Source organism: Camelus ferus, chromosome 14 (assembly GCF_009834535.1).
Source record: "Camelus ferus isolate YT-003-E chromosome 14, BCGSAC_Cfer_1.0, whole genome shotgun sequence".
Lineage (NCBI taxonomy): Eukaryota > Metazoa > Chordata > Mammalia > Artiodactyla > Camelidae > Camelus > Camelus ferus.
This window is the reverse complement of record NC_045709.1, coordinates 17,350,729-17,364,412: the sequence shown is the minus strand read 5'-3', so window position 1 is coordinate 17,364,412 and position 13,684 is coordinate 17,350,729. Positions and strand designations below refer to the sequence as shown.

Genomic DNA, 13,684 nt, shown 5'->3' with positions numbered 1-13,684 from the left:
TATGGTGAAAAAGAATATAAAAACAAATACATGTATATTCATGTATGACTGAAACATTGTGCTGCTATACACCAGAAATTGGCACAACACTGTAAACTGACTATACTTCACTTTTAAAAAATGAAATAAAATTGGCTGTCTGGACAGATGCAGTTTTCAAAATGAGAAGTAGATCTTAGGTCTTTAGATCCTAAACAGCAAGATAAGCAAATAAAACTTAAGGATGATTGTTGAAGTACATGGAATGCTTACTTGTACAACATAAAAACCAGTAATTAAACTATGTTCAATATCTTGTAATAACTTTTATTGGAAAAAAATATAAAAATATATGTATGTATATGGATGACTAGGAAACTCTGTTATACACCAGAGATTGACACATTGTAATTGACTGTATGTACTTCAATAAAAAAAGTAATTTTTAATTTAAAAAAAATGTGGTATTGGCATAGAAACAGACACGTGGATCTATGGGACAGAATAGAGAGTCCAGAAATAAACCCACAGACCTACGGTCAATTCATCTTTGACGAAGGAGGCTAGAATATACATTGGAGAAAAGACAGTCTCTTCAGCAAGTGGTGTTGGAAAAACTGGATAGCAGCATGTAAATCAATGAAGTCAGAACACTCCCTCACACTATATACAAAAATAAACTCAAAATCGCTTAAAGACTTGAATATAAGACAAGACACGATAAACCTCCTAGAAGAAAACATAAGCAAAACATTCTCTGACATAAATCTTAGCAATATTCTCCTAGGACCATCTACCCAGGCAATAGAAATAAAAGCAAAAATTAACAAATGGGACCTACTCAACTTATAAGCTTTTGCACAGCAAAGGAAACCATAAGCAAAACAAAACGACAACTTACAGAATGGGAGAAAATATTTGCAAATGATGCAATTGACAAAGGTTTAATTTCCAGAACATATAAACAGCTCATACAACTTACTAACAACAAAAAAAAACCCAATCCAAAAATGGGCAGAAGACCTAAACAAGCAATTCTCCAGTGAAGACATACAAATGGCCAATAGGCACATGAAAAAATGCTCAATATTGCTAATTATCAGACAAATGAAAATCAAAATTACAATGAGGTATCACTTCACGCCAGTCAGAATAGCCATCATTAAAAAGCCCAAAAATGATAAATTCTGGAGAGGGTGTGGAGAAAAGGGAACCCTCCTACACTGTTGGTGGGAATGCAGTTTGGTACAGCAATTATGGGAAACAGTATCGAGATTCCTCAAAAAACTAAAAATACACTTACCATATGACCCAGTAATCCCACTCCTGGGCATATATCCAGAGAGAACTCTAATTTAAAAAGATACATGCACCCCAATGTTTATAGCAGCACTATTTACAATAGCCAAGACATGGAAACAACCTAAATATCCATTGACAGATGACTGGATAAAGATGTGGTGTATTTATACAATGGAATACTACTCAGCAATAAAAAAACAATAAAATAATGCCATTTGCAGCAACATGAATGAACCTGGAGATCATCATTCTAAGTGAAGCCAGCCAGAAAGAGAAAGAAAAATTCCATATATCACTCATATGTGGAATCTAAAAAGAAGGGGAAAAAAGGACACTAATGAACTCATCTACAAAATATAAAGACTCGCAGACATAGTAAACAATCTTATGGTTACTGGGGGAGAGGGGGTTGGAAGGAATAAAGTTAGGAGTTTGAGATTTGCAAATGTTAACCACTATATATAACAATAGATAAAAAACAAATTTCTTCTGTATAGCATAGGGAACTATATTCAATATATTGTAATAACCTTTAGTGAAAAAGAATATGAAAACGAATATATGTGTGTGTGCATGACTGGGACACTTTGCTGTACAACAGAAATTGACACACTGTAATTGACTGTACTTCAGATTTAAAAAATGAACATACATAACCAAACAGAAACAGTCATAGATTCAGAGAACAACAGGTGGTTGCCAGAGGGGAGGGGGTTGGAGGAGGAAGAAAATAGGGAGAGGGGATTAAGAGGTTCAAAATACTAGGTATAAAGTTGCAAGGATGTAATGCACAGCACAGGGGATACAACCAGTATTTTATAACTTTAAATGAAGTATAATCTATAAAAATATCAAATCACTATGTTATACACCTAAAACTAATATAACATTGTAAATCCACTATACTTCAATATAAAAAAGAAATCAGATGATTTTATCTTCATTCCCAAATCTATAAACCTATCTTTATCTAACTAGCCCATGTTTTAAGCGTTCCATCTTTTTACAACAGAAGGAATATCACTGTTCCCACTCAGGCATAATCACTTCACCTCTGCTCTGGATCCCATCTCTTCTCCCTTTGCAAGCATTTTCCTCCTACAGGCATGTCTTCTCCCTGCTCTACCAACAATTCTCTACTGAATTATTCCCCATTAATATATAAACTTAGTACCTCCTTTTCCCCCAAATGCCCTCCTGGGTATTGCTGATTTCTCTGCTTTTTAACAGCAAAGCTTCTAGAAAGTACTATCGCTATTCACTGTCTTCACTTTATTAACTCTGGCTTCCATCCCTACTACTCCATTGAAACTTCTCTCTTCCTTCACCAGCCACCTTCATGTCACCAAATCCAACAGACATGTCCATCTTCATCTTTCTCATTCACCAAAGGACCTGACTTGGCTGACCACTCCTTCCTTCTTGAAATACCGTTTCATCTTGGCTTTCATGACACCATCCTCCTCCTATCCCTCTTGACCTCCTCTTTCCTCTAACCTCTAACTTCTTGCTACTGAAAGTGTGCTCAGAAGACCAGCAGCAATGATTGCAAATCTGAGACGCTCCAGGATGCTAAGTCTCAGACCCCAGACTCACTGGACCAGAATATCCAATTAACAAGATCACCAGGTAACTCCAGGGACATTAAAGTTTTAGAATAATTACCCTAAATGCTGGTGTGCCCCAGGGCCCACATATCCTACGTGATACCATGCAGGCCCACAGCTTTAAGTACAACATACTTTTTAATCTACAAATCTCTCTCCATAGCTCTGACTTCCCTCCTAAATTCCAGATTCATATAATCAATAGCCTACATGACATCTTCATTTGGATAGTCTCAAATACTTCAAACTCAATGTTGAAAATAGAAACCTTCCCCCATCTCACTACATAGCCCCACCAAAAAAAGGATGGCCAAGTGTACTTAGCCCTCACAGTGTTACAGGTACCGTCCTAAGTGCTTAACATGGAGCAGCTGCTTAAGTCCTCACATCACCACTAAGAGACAGGTACTACAATTGTCCCCATTTTACAGAAGAGTAATTGAGACAGAGCGTAAGTAATTGCCCACAATCACACATTTCCTAATATCCCATCGAGGATTTGAAGTTGGGTAATCTGACTCTAGAATACACCCCTAACTGCTATACCTCTCAAGTTCATCCAACCCAGAGTTCAAAGCAGAAATCTAAAAGTCATCATTTATTCCACCATCACCCACTTCCAATCCTGGGTGTCTCATTTTCAAACATTATCTTGAATTGATGTATTTCTTTCTATATCCACGGCCACCCACTCTTTTCCAAGCCATCAGTTTGCTCATGCATTCATTAACCTCCCATCTGGTCTCCCTCCTTCCACTCTACCTGGTCTGCCCTCACGGCAGTGCCTTTTTTATAGTAAGAATCTGATGTCGGGGCCTTGTTTAAACCCTTTCATGGGCTGCCACACGCTTGACCACGGCCAAAAGAACCCATCTGCGACCTGAGCCTTGTCTTCCCCAGCCTATGCCTGACATTAGCCGCAGGAGCTCCTGCTCCTGGGACATGCCAGGTACAAGTCTTGTCCCACCCCCAGGGTCTTTGCTCTTGTTGGATCAAACCCACCTTTTCTCCCAGCTCTCTCTCTTCCTGCTGGTCTCAATTCTCATGTCGCCTCTTTTCAACCACCCTATTTAACAGAGTCACTCTATTTCATCACCCTGTTTCCTTCATTGCACTTAACACATCCGAATCTGAGAAAAAATATCAATATACTAGTTACATGAATAGCCAAATAGAGTACGAGAATGTACTACCTGGGTTTAAATCCCGGCTTTACCCTATGACCTCCCTGTGGCTCCCTCTCCTCATCTATTAAAAAGGGGCACAACAGTTCCTAGTCACTATGACTGCTGTGATGAATCGCAACAAGGCCTGGCACACACTAAGGGCTATTTAAGCATTTGCTATAATTGTTATGTATACTTGAAGGCAAGGACCTTGCTCTTTGGTCTCTGTACTCCCAGTGCTCAGAACACCCAGCTCACAGAAGTTGGTCAGATGAATGACTGTTGCTCCTCTTTATCGTTCCCTTCATATTAGTGATAAGATGTACCATTCCCCAATGTTTTATTGATGTTTTTAATCCCAGGGTCACCAATTAATGTACCTTCATAGTCTATTTTACATGCATTTATTTTGTTCTATTCACATTGACAATTATCATACAACCTACAAAAAGTACAAAAAGCCTAATTCATTTTCCAATACCAGGTCAGAGCTAAATTACAAAACAGGAACTGTACGGTGAGTTACAAGCAGAGTTTGGTTGTCCTGCACAAGTCATACTGCCTGTCACATGATGTATTTAAAGCTGTAAATATTGCCACAGGAGAATCTCTTGTCTTTGCAGCGGCCACACAGTTCCTGCCGATGAGGCCTCCTTAGATCGATGTGTCTTTTCTTTTGAGAACAGGAGCAACGAGACTTTGAACAGGTCTTTAGAAAAGAAGGAACATTTTGGGCACTAAATGATCAAATTAGTGCTTCAAATGTAATTTTCAGATGAAGGTATTTCTGCCCACCACCCCATCCCTGGCATCTTTATCCTCCTTTGAATCCAAGTTGTACAAAACCACTCACACTCCATTAACTGTCATGCATTTTTCCTGGTGAATGATCAAAGATGATATTTAAGAGAAAATTGCTGAAGCAATCCAGAAGACAGAAGAGAAGAGTTTTTAAATTTAGAGTCTTGTAGAGTGTCTTCACTATGTACATTTTTACATTTGCAGCCAGGCAGGGGTGAGGAGCAGAGGGTGTTAAGTGATTTGGTTGTCTAGACTGGAACACTTAGACACTAGCGCAGTGATTCTCTACTGGCAGCTCCCCACCTACCAGCAGACGTCTGGCAGGATCCTCAGATATTTTTGGTTGTCACAACTGGAGGGAGACATGTTCTAGAGGAAGTAAATGTTTTCCTTCCAGACATGCCTAATCTTTACAGGAATTTGAAGTGTTTTTAACCAGTATCCCATTCTGTCTTTTGATAAATGAGAATCGCACCCCACGGAGACTGGTACACTGCCATGACCCACCCTCCCACCCCTGCTAGTCTTCAAAATTAATAACCACCGCTCTATTTTCTGTATGTCCATAGCTAAATAGAGTTCAGTTGAGCTTTACCTTTTGTATTTTTTAATTTATTTACTATTGTATCATTTTGTTTATTTTATCTTCATTGGGGGGAGGTAATTAGATTTATTTTTAGAGTTGGTACTGGGGACTGAACCCAGGACCTCATGCATGCTAAGCATGTTCTCTACCGCTGAGCTACACCCTACCCTGAACCTTTTATATTTTGAATGCAGGCATTTTATTTTCCAAATGAGAGTCTCAAATATGATTTATCAAACACTATTTTTCATTTTCCACCCTATTGATAAGTATGCATCGTGAACAAAGTTCTAAATAGCAATACTCATATGGTGTTTACTATATGCACTGCTCTAAGCACCTTACATAGCTTATTTCATTTAATCCTTACATCACCTTTATAAGGAAGAAAAAGCTCAATTAAAAAAATTTAAATTAAAAAAAAAAGTCAAGATTTACTCTAAAAGGTAGGTCTCTGCTTCTGGCAATGATGGATTAGGTAGTTTTGACCAAGTCTCCTGCTTAGGACCACTAGAAAAGCTGAGCAAAGAAAATGATCATTGAAAATGAGAACTCTCTGAAGGCACTGAAGAATTATCAAACTATTAGAGAAGGAAACCCAGAAACACAAATGAGTCTGACATTTGGGTCTACATTTCTCTAAAGGCATCTGCCACTTCCAGAAGAGGTGAAAGGCAGCAGGAAGCTGAGAATGAGTTAAATAAGTTGATGAGGCTGAGGGATAATCTTAAATATATCAAAATGGAAGAGCCCCGATAAACAATTCAGGTTTTGTGTTGGGAAAGATGTACCCAAAGAATAAGGATGAACCAGACTTGACCAGCCTTCCCAGATGCTGAAGCCCCGCTTCCAAACAGCTCAACCTTGACTGGAAAACAGTAACCAGAAATTGCAAGTGTCCCTATCGGCCTGACAAAGGCAAACAATTCTTCTGTGGAAAAAGAGACTATCCTAGGCCTCAGATTATCACTATAATTTTTCATAGACAATAGCTAGCACTCAAAACAACCAGGTATATGATGAGAGAGCAACATACTTGAAAATCAAGGAATATGAAAAGGACAGCGACAGAACCATAGGGGATTAAGTTAATGGAGTTATCTGGTACAGATTTTAATTATGCTTACTATGTTTTAAGAAATGAGACTGATATTTCCAGAGAATTGGACATTTAAAAGGACATATTTCTTTTATGCAAAATGCAATAACTAATCAATAACTCAATAGATGGGTTTGATAGCAGATTGGGAAAAGCTGAAGGAAAAATTAGAGAAATGGAAGATACTTTAGTAGTTATCCAAAACTGAAGCAAGGAGAGAAACAAAAACATAGGGAATATAGAAAAGAGCATAAAGGTATAAGGGATATGATGAAAAGTCTAATATGAGTAATCAGAAGAAAGAAAAACGGAGGCAGAAGCAGTATTTTAAAAATAATGGCTCATCGTTATGCAAGACTTTATGGAGATTCCTCAGAAAAACTAAAAATGGACTTACCATATGATCCAGCAATCCCACTCCTGGGCATATATCCAGAGGGAACTCTAATTTGAAAAGATACATGCACCCCAATGTCCATAGCAACACTATTTAATATAGCCAAGCCATGGAAACAACCTAAATGTCCATCAACAGATGACTGGATAAAGTAGTTTGGTATATTTATACAATAGAATACTACTCAGCCATAAAAAAATAAAATAATGCCATTTACAATAATATGGATAGACATGGAGATTGTCATTCTAAATGAAGTAAGCAAGAGAAAGAAAAATACCATATGATATCACATATGAGAAATCTAAAAAAAAGACAAAACAGAAACAGATTCACAGACATAGAAAACAAACTTACGGTTACCAAGGGGGAAAGGGAGTGGGAAGGGATATATTGGGAGTTCGAGACTTGCAGATACTAACAACTACATACAAAATAGATAAACAAGTTTATACTATATAGCACAGGGAACTATATTCAATATCTTGCAGTAACCCATAATGAAAATGAATATACATATGTATGACTAAACTATTATGCTGTATACCAGAAATTGACACAACATTGTAAACTGACTATACTTCAATAAAAAAAAAAAGGAAAAAAGATAATGGCTCAATTTTCCAAAAGTGATAAAAATCTTCAAGCTACAGATTCAAGAAACACTGTGAATTACAAGAAGGATAAATACAAAGAAACCACAACTTGGCGTATAATTATGAAACTCCTGAAAACCAAGGAAGAGAGAAACATCTTAAAAGCAAACAGACTTAAGAAGGTAAGAAATATTACTTCAAAGAAGCTGCAATAAGCCAATAGCCAACTTTACAGAAACAATAAAGGTCAGATCCTTAAAGGGCAGAAAAAAACTACTGCTAGCCTAAAAACGTTATACTCAGCAAAAGTATCCTTTAAAAAAGCTATCCAGACAAAATAAAATGTTGTCAGCTTCAGATCTGCGCTACAGGAAATATTAAAATGTGTTCAAGTAAAAGGAAAGAGGTCCCAGATACAAAAAGGACCTAAGAGCAACAGGAAGGGTAAATATGTAGCAAAAGCTAAATTAAATATGACTATATGAAATAATGTCTTGTGAAGTTTAAAACTGACATATACAACAACAGCAAAGAAGCTAGTATGAAGTGATAAGGAATTATAGTGTTGTAAGGTCACTGCATTGCTAAGGAGAGGTAACTCTGACTTATCAGAGTCCATATAAATTGTTACAGAATCATGCTGTCATCTCTAGGGTAACTACCAGAAGAACACTAAAGAATGAATAACTGCCAAGATAATGGGGGGGGGGGTAGATTTTTTTAAAAAAAATCAATTCAAGTGAACACAAGAAAAATGGAGTAAAATATTAAGAAAATATATTTAAATCCAAAGCAATATTAAACAATAAATGAGAATGTCAGAGTAGAAAATCTAACAATAAAATAAACTATTAGACTAGTTTTTTGAATTATTTATTTCTAAGTAGTAAAAAATATTTTTAACTAAGTGAAGGATTTAGGTTAAAAAAAAAAGTCGATTATGAAAATCAACTATGTCACACTTTTCTGAAAAGCTGAAAACAGACATTTCCTGCAAGCCATTTTAAATAAGAGCTCATCGAATTCTGTGATTTCCTAGACACTGGTGACACCATGGAATCAGATCACAGTTCTAATACTATCTGTTTAATGTTAGATTTTCTTACTGAATTTGAGCTTACTGGTCTGTATCATGGGGATAACACCTACATCAAAGGTTAGATTACAGGAGACTATGCAAAGCACTTAGACCCAAGGCTGGCACATAGTGAAGGCTTAATAAAGGTTACCTATTAAATTTATTACATCCAAAGTATACCCAGGGTGTTTGAGGAAAAACTCACACACCCCATACATAAACACACCCCATAAGGCAACTTAAGAGTAAATCTCCCTCGTCCTCAAAAAACCTAGAATTTACGCTTTCTTTTCTAAAACATAAAAATTCAAACATATAGAAAACCTAACACTCATATACAAATATCCAAGGCTATCAAATCCTAACATTTGCCACAGAACCTTCATGCTTAAGAATGGAAACATTGTAGACCCAATGGAAATATTCTATTTGCTTACCTGGCACTGGATTGCTTCTACCCGGTAAGGGTTAAAACTCTTTTGGCATTTGCAACAGAGTTGTTTGAAATAAACCTAGAGAGAAATTTGTCTTTTATACAAGCTTATATGTACCCTAGGCTCCCAGTTAAGCAATCCATTCCTCCACCTTGTATCTTGCCTTTGCCCAGCTTGCTTTTGCCCTGAGGTCTTAGGCTCTTCTAGTGCTACCAGTCACTTTTTCTTTATTCTCTGAACCTCATTTTCCTTACCTGTAAAATCGAGATTAATACCACCTCCTTTTTCTAAAATTCTGACAATTACCCAATAATGTCCACAAAGTACCATAGTAAAAGTCTTCAGTGGGAAGTACCTAGTATAATTGTATTCATTGCGCAGGCAGGATCCCTGACTTTTTGTCCCAGTCTATTTGCCTGTACCTTTTCAGTTTTTTCAGTGTTTCCCCACTTGAACTTCAAATTACTTACAGTTACCTACCAGTACATGTGATTTTTAGGCTGTGGGCATTTTCTTGTGCACTTTTCCTCCCTTACTCAACTTGGTGAACTCCTCCTACTTAAAAACCTTTAAAGCCGTGCTTGGACATCACGATGCCTTCCCTCTGAGAGGGTTAATCGTCCCCCTCCTGTAGCATTTCCATACACTTCCACGCCACAGGTGCCAATGCAGCTACTGCCAAACCTTGTTTTGTCTGCGTTACTACTATCAGAATAAATTTCTTCAGGATTAGTTCTATGTCTTGTTCTTTGTATCCTAGTACTATTGTTTGGATTAAATCCCCTGTTTTCCTTCTGGCAGGAGAAGGAAAGTAATTTTAGTTTAAAAATCTGTTCACCTCCAATGACTAGTAAATGGCTAGTGAAAAAAATCCAGTTATCATTCAGGCCTTAGCATGCTTCCTTGCCCTCTCCCTCTACAGCCCTTAAGCCAGAAAAACAGTATCTAAAATGCAGCCACACAGGAGACTTGAACTCAAATGCTTGCACAAGGTAATGAGATAGACCAGGTGTAGATTGTAACAAAATGATCCGCCCACACCCAGGAGAAGGAGAGAGCTGCTCAGCCCCTGCCTACCGGCTCTCACGTTGAAATGAGTGTTTAATGACCAGAGTCTGACTGTTAGGAAAATCTGGAAATGCAGAATGTGAACTCTTTCCCAATCTTAATATATTTATGACTAAATCAAAATGGGGGTTGGGGGGGAGGGACTGCTTAGCTTAAACAAGTCTAACTTTTACAATACATTATTTCTTTTATTGCCCCACCTTGTGGACAGACAGTGGAAATTTTCCAGAGCTAAGGCCCAGCTAAGGACCTGTTGAAAATATATCAACTAAAAAGTAATTATAGGAAGTCCCAATGTACACAAGAGCAAGCGTTCATCCAAATTACCCAACATTTTGTACGACAGGAGCTACCAAAACAAATATAACACCGGGATACAGTTCAGGAACCTCAAGAGCTGATGGGGACAGTCCAATTCAGTTCAACTCTAACATTCAATGAGCACCAACTCCGTGCCTGGCATTAAGGATGCCAAGATGACTGACAGAGCACTACCGTCATGTTCCGTTAGCAAACATTCTTCCTCCATTTAGCATCTGTGCTGTCCCATCCTTCTCCCGTGACCCACTCACTTTTACTTACCTTATTAGTTCCAGAAATGCACCACACGTAAGCACTCTCCCATCTGGTCTTACAATCTTTGCAGTGAAAATAGCCGTATTTTGGTTCTAAAAACTGCAAATCAGGAGGAAAAGTTTTTTACTACTTGAGAGGGTGGGAAAAAGCCAGATCCCTCTTTCCTTGTGACTTTGTATAAGGGGGGAAAAAACCCCCAAAAACAAGAAATCTCCTTAACCTCATTCGTTGCTCTTCTCAAGGTCACTCCACTAACTAAGCGTCTCAAGTCTCAAGGGCTGGTTACTCTGGAACGCTTCCTGCTGTTCTCACATTTTTCCAATCTATTTTCCCCAAGGCCGCTAGCCCCATCTGCACAAAATGAAGATCTCATGACGTATTTCACAAACCTGAAACCCATCTTCGTCTCCTCATTCCCGATACTATGGTTCCCAAACTTTAGTTTTTACAGGCTTAAGGTCAGCACCCTACTTTATCAAAAAGTTACATAACACAGTACTTGTAAAATACATGTTTTCTGATCTTCCTCTCCTTCATCAAATAAAGGGGAGAAGGCAGAAAAGATTCTACTTTTATCGCCCCAGAAACGGAAAAAGAGGAAAAGAGAGGGTAGGACCCGCAGAGGGCTGAGGCGAGGGGAGAGGAACCTTACCTGAAAGTTGGATTTCCGGAGCGGAGGGCCGGCGTCTCCCTGGGCTTGCTTGCCCTTCCCTTCCCGGGGACTCGAGGCATCTTCCCCCACCAACTCCTCCCGCGGCTGCAGTTCCTCGCGGGGGTCCTCCTCCGCCCTTGGCGTTGGTGGAGGCGGCGGCTGCTGCTGCGGCTGGCTGGCCTCCGCAGGACCCGAAAGCGCCTTCCTCTCCTCGTCTTCCCCATCCTTCCGCAGCCGCACCAAGCCCCTGTGGCCCATCACTGGCGAATAGACTCCCCAGGCTAACATGGGAGGCTTGTGACCTAGGCTGCCCCAGGGGGAGCGGCTGCGCAGGGTGCGAGGCCCCAGAGAGCACTGGACGGACTTGTCCACCCGCGGGCTCACCTGCACGCCCACCTCCTTGGTGTTGGCCTTGCATAGCCGTAGGCTCAGGCTGGGGTTCATCTGGGAGAGAATGGCCTTAAGCTGGGCCCTCTTGTAAGGGTCCACGTAGTAGTCAGGGGCGTTCGAGGGCACCAGCAGCCCCGGTCTGGCCAGGAAAGCGGGGGGACCGTTGTTTTGCCCCCAGTCGGGCTGTTTGTGTTCAGAGAGTCCAGGCTGGCCCAAAGGCAGCGTGTTGCCATAGCCCGGGTACAAACCGTAGGGAACACGGACGAAGCGCTCCATTCGCCCACCGGGCGCCCAGGCGCAGCGCAGTATCCCAGAGTAGTTTGTTTGTGTCCTTGTTTTGCCTTCCACCTTCATCCGCCCCCTTTCTCCAGATCAAGTTGGTTCAGGCTTATCCCGAGCTTCTCCATTTATTTCAGATTCTGATGGGTGCTGCTGCCTATTATCCTAATTGGAGGGGGGAAGGGATCTCCCTACCAACAGAGGTCTAATTGCCACCTGACCCTTAATTGCTCTTCCCTGCCTCTTCAATTCACTGCTCCTGAATCTTTTTTCAAAGCTGTTTTTCATTTAGCTTCTTATTCACACACATACTTTAATTAGCAATTCATTAATTTATTACCATAATGACTTAACATTTAGAGATCCTGTTTTGTATATGGAATACAAGCAGTAAATTATTCGAACTGCCACCCTAGAAGAATGAGTACAAGGAAGAAAGTGTATTATAGCCAAGCTAATTAATGTAAAAAACCTGAACACAGGAGCAAGTTGCATTAAGTTATGGGGGGTGGGGGGATGGTGCATATAATGAAAAAAAAAATGCTTTTCAGAGGGTTATATGACATGTCAACGGTTCACATTAGCCCACTCTAGTGAGGACCCCTCTCCCCCCCAAAAAAGTAGGGGAGAAAAGCAAATAGTTCTGATTTAGAAGGTAAATGCAGATTTAATTGCAGGATAGTTAAGTATCTGAAGTCTCCCAGACTTGAATTGAAACCTGAGCCTTGTTTACCAGGCAACTTACTTAACTAGGTGATTCAGTTTCCCCATCTGACAATACTAACCAATTTATAAAATTATTATAAGATTAAATGTGATATTGCTTATAAAGCACAAAGCAGAATAACACGTAGGTGTTCATCAAGTTATAGCTGTTATTGGGTAAGGGTTACAGGCCTGTGTTTCTTCACTATTTAGACCTAGGTGATCAAAAGCTTTGGTATTTATCAATATTGGTAAGGCTTCCTACTACAGCTAAGGATTATGAACAAACTAAAATGACACCTAAGGAACTAAGTAGAGGCCACCCTTTTGCTAATCCAAGATGCCTCCTCTGTTTACTGCTCAAGAGCCTTCTGGAAACAGCAAGGCCCATGACCCACCCTCACCTCCAGAATCCAGCTGAAGGCTTTCTAGGTCACACAATAAACCTGAGTGAAGCCTTGTGCTAGGCATATCACCGATCTTGCGAATGATGAGACTGCCGTCTTCCCGGGCAGTTTGGAGGGGAAGTCTGGCACAAAACAGGGTGCCCCAGGAATGCCAAGGATACTACGGAAGCCTGCAGAGGGAAGGAGCTAACACTGTAGGAGACTTAAGGTGGGTTCCACAATTTTTCAAGCAGGGACACCGGCTCAGAGGTCTTGGAAACCTGCTGCCTAAGAGCAACACGCGGACTAGCAGCTAAAGTTCCTCTGGCTTTGAAACTCAGCCCCTTCCACTCTACAGGGAGCACAAAGCTGGGAAAGGGGTCCTCCACAACCACGGGCCACTTGGGGGCTTTCTAACGTCTGCCCACTTTAGGGCACGCACCTTCTTTGCACAGAACAAAGACCTTTCAAAGACCCCAGGCAGTGTCATCCAAACGTGAGACGGAGCAGAGAGAAGGGCGTAAAAGTACTGTGAAGGGGATCAAGCTGGGGCGTATACACAGGGCGTGGTCCCTCCAAGCAG

The 13,684-nt window shown here is 40.2% G+C and overlaps 1 protein-coding gene across 4 annotated transcripts in view; it reads right to left on the bottom strand.

Annotated features, from left to right (window-relative positions):
• Positions 1 to 12,517, bottom strand: part of ZAR1L (zygote arrest 1 like) — a 40,382-nt gene extending 27,865 nt beyond the window's left edge. For 2 of the 4 annotated variants that reach the window (XR_004325726.1, XR_004325727.1), the window contains exons 1-3: positions 11,342 to 12,517; positions 10,696 to 10,788; positions 9,049 to 9,123 (exon numbers count right to left, since the gene is read on the bottom strand). Coding sequence is in view for 1 of the 4 variants with exons in the window: in XM_032496337.1 (XP_032352228.1) it covers positions 4,620 to 4,763; positions 9,049 to 9,123; positions 10,696 to 10,788; positions 11,342 to 12,085 (1,056 nt within the window). In the remaining 3 variants the exon portion in view is untranslated. Of the gene's footprint in view, positions 1 to 4,442; positions 4,764 to 9,048; positions 9,124 to 10,695; positions 10,789 to 11,341 lie in introns of those variants that run through there. The other 2 variants (XM_032496337.1, XR_004325728.1) reach the window with 2 other exon arrangements.
• Positions 12,518 to 13,684: the final 1,167 nt, after the last annotated feature.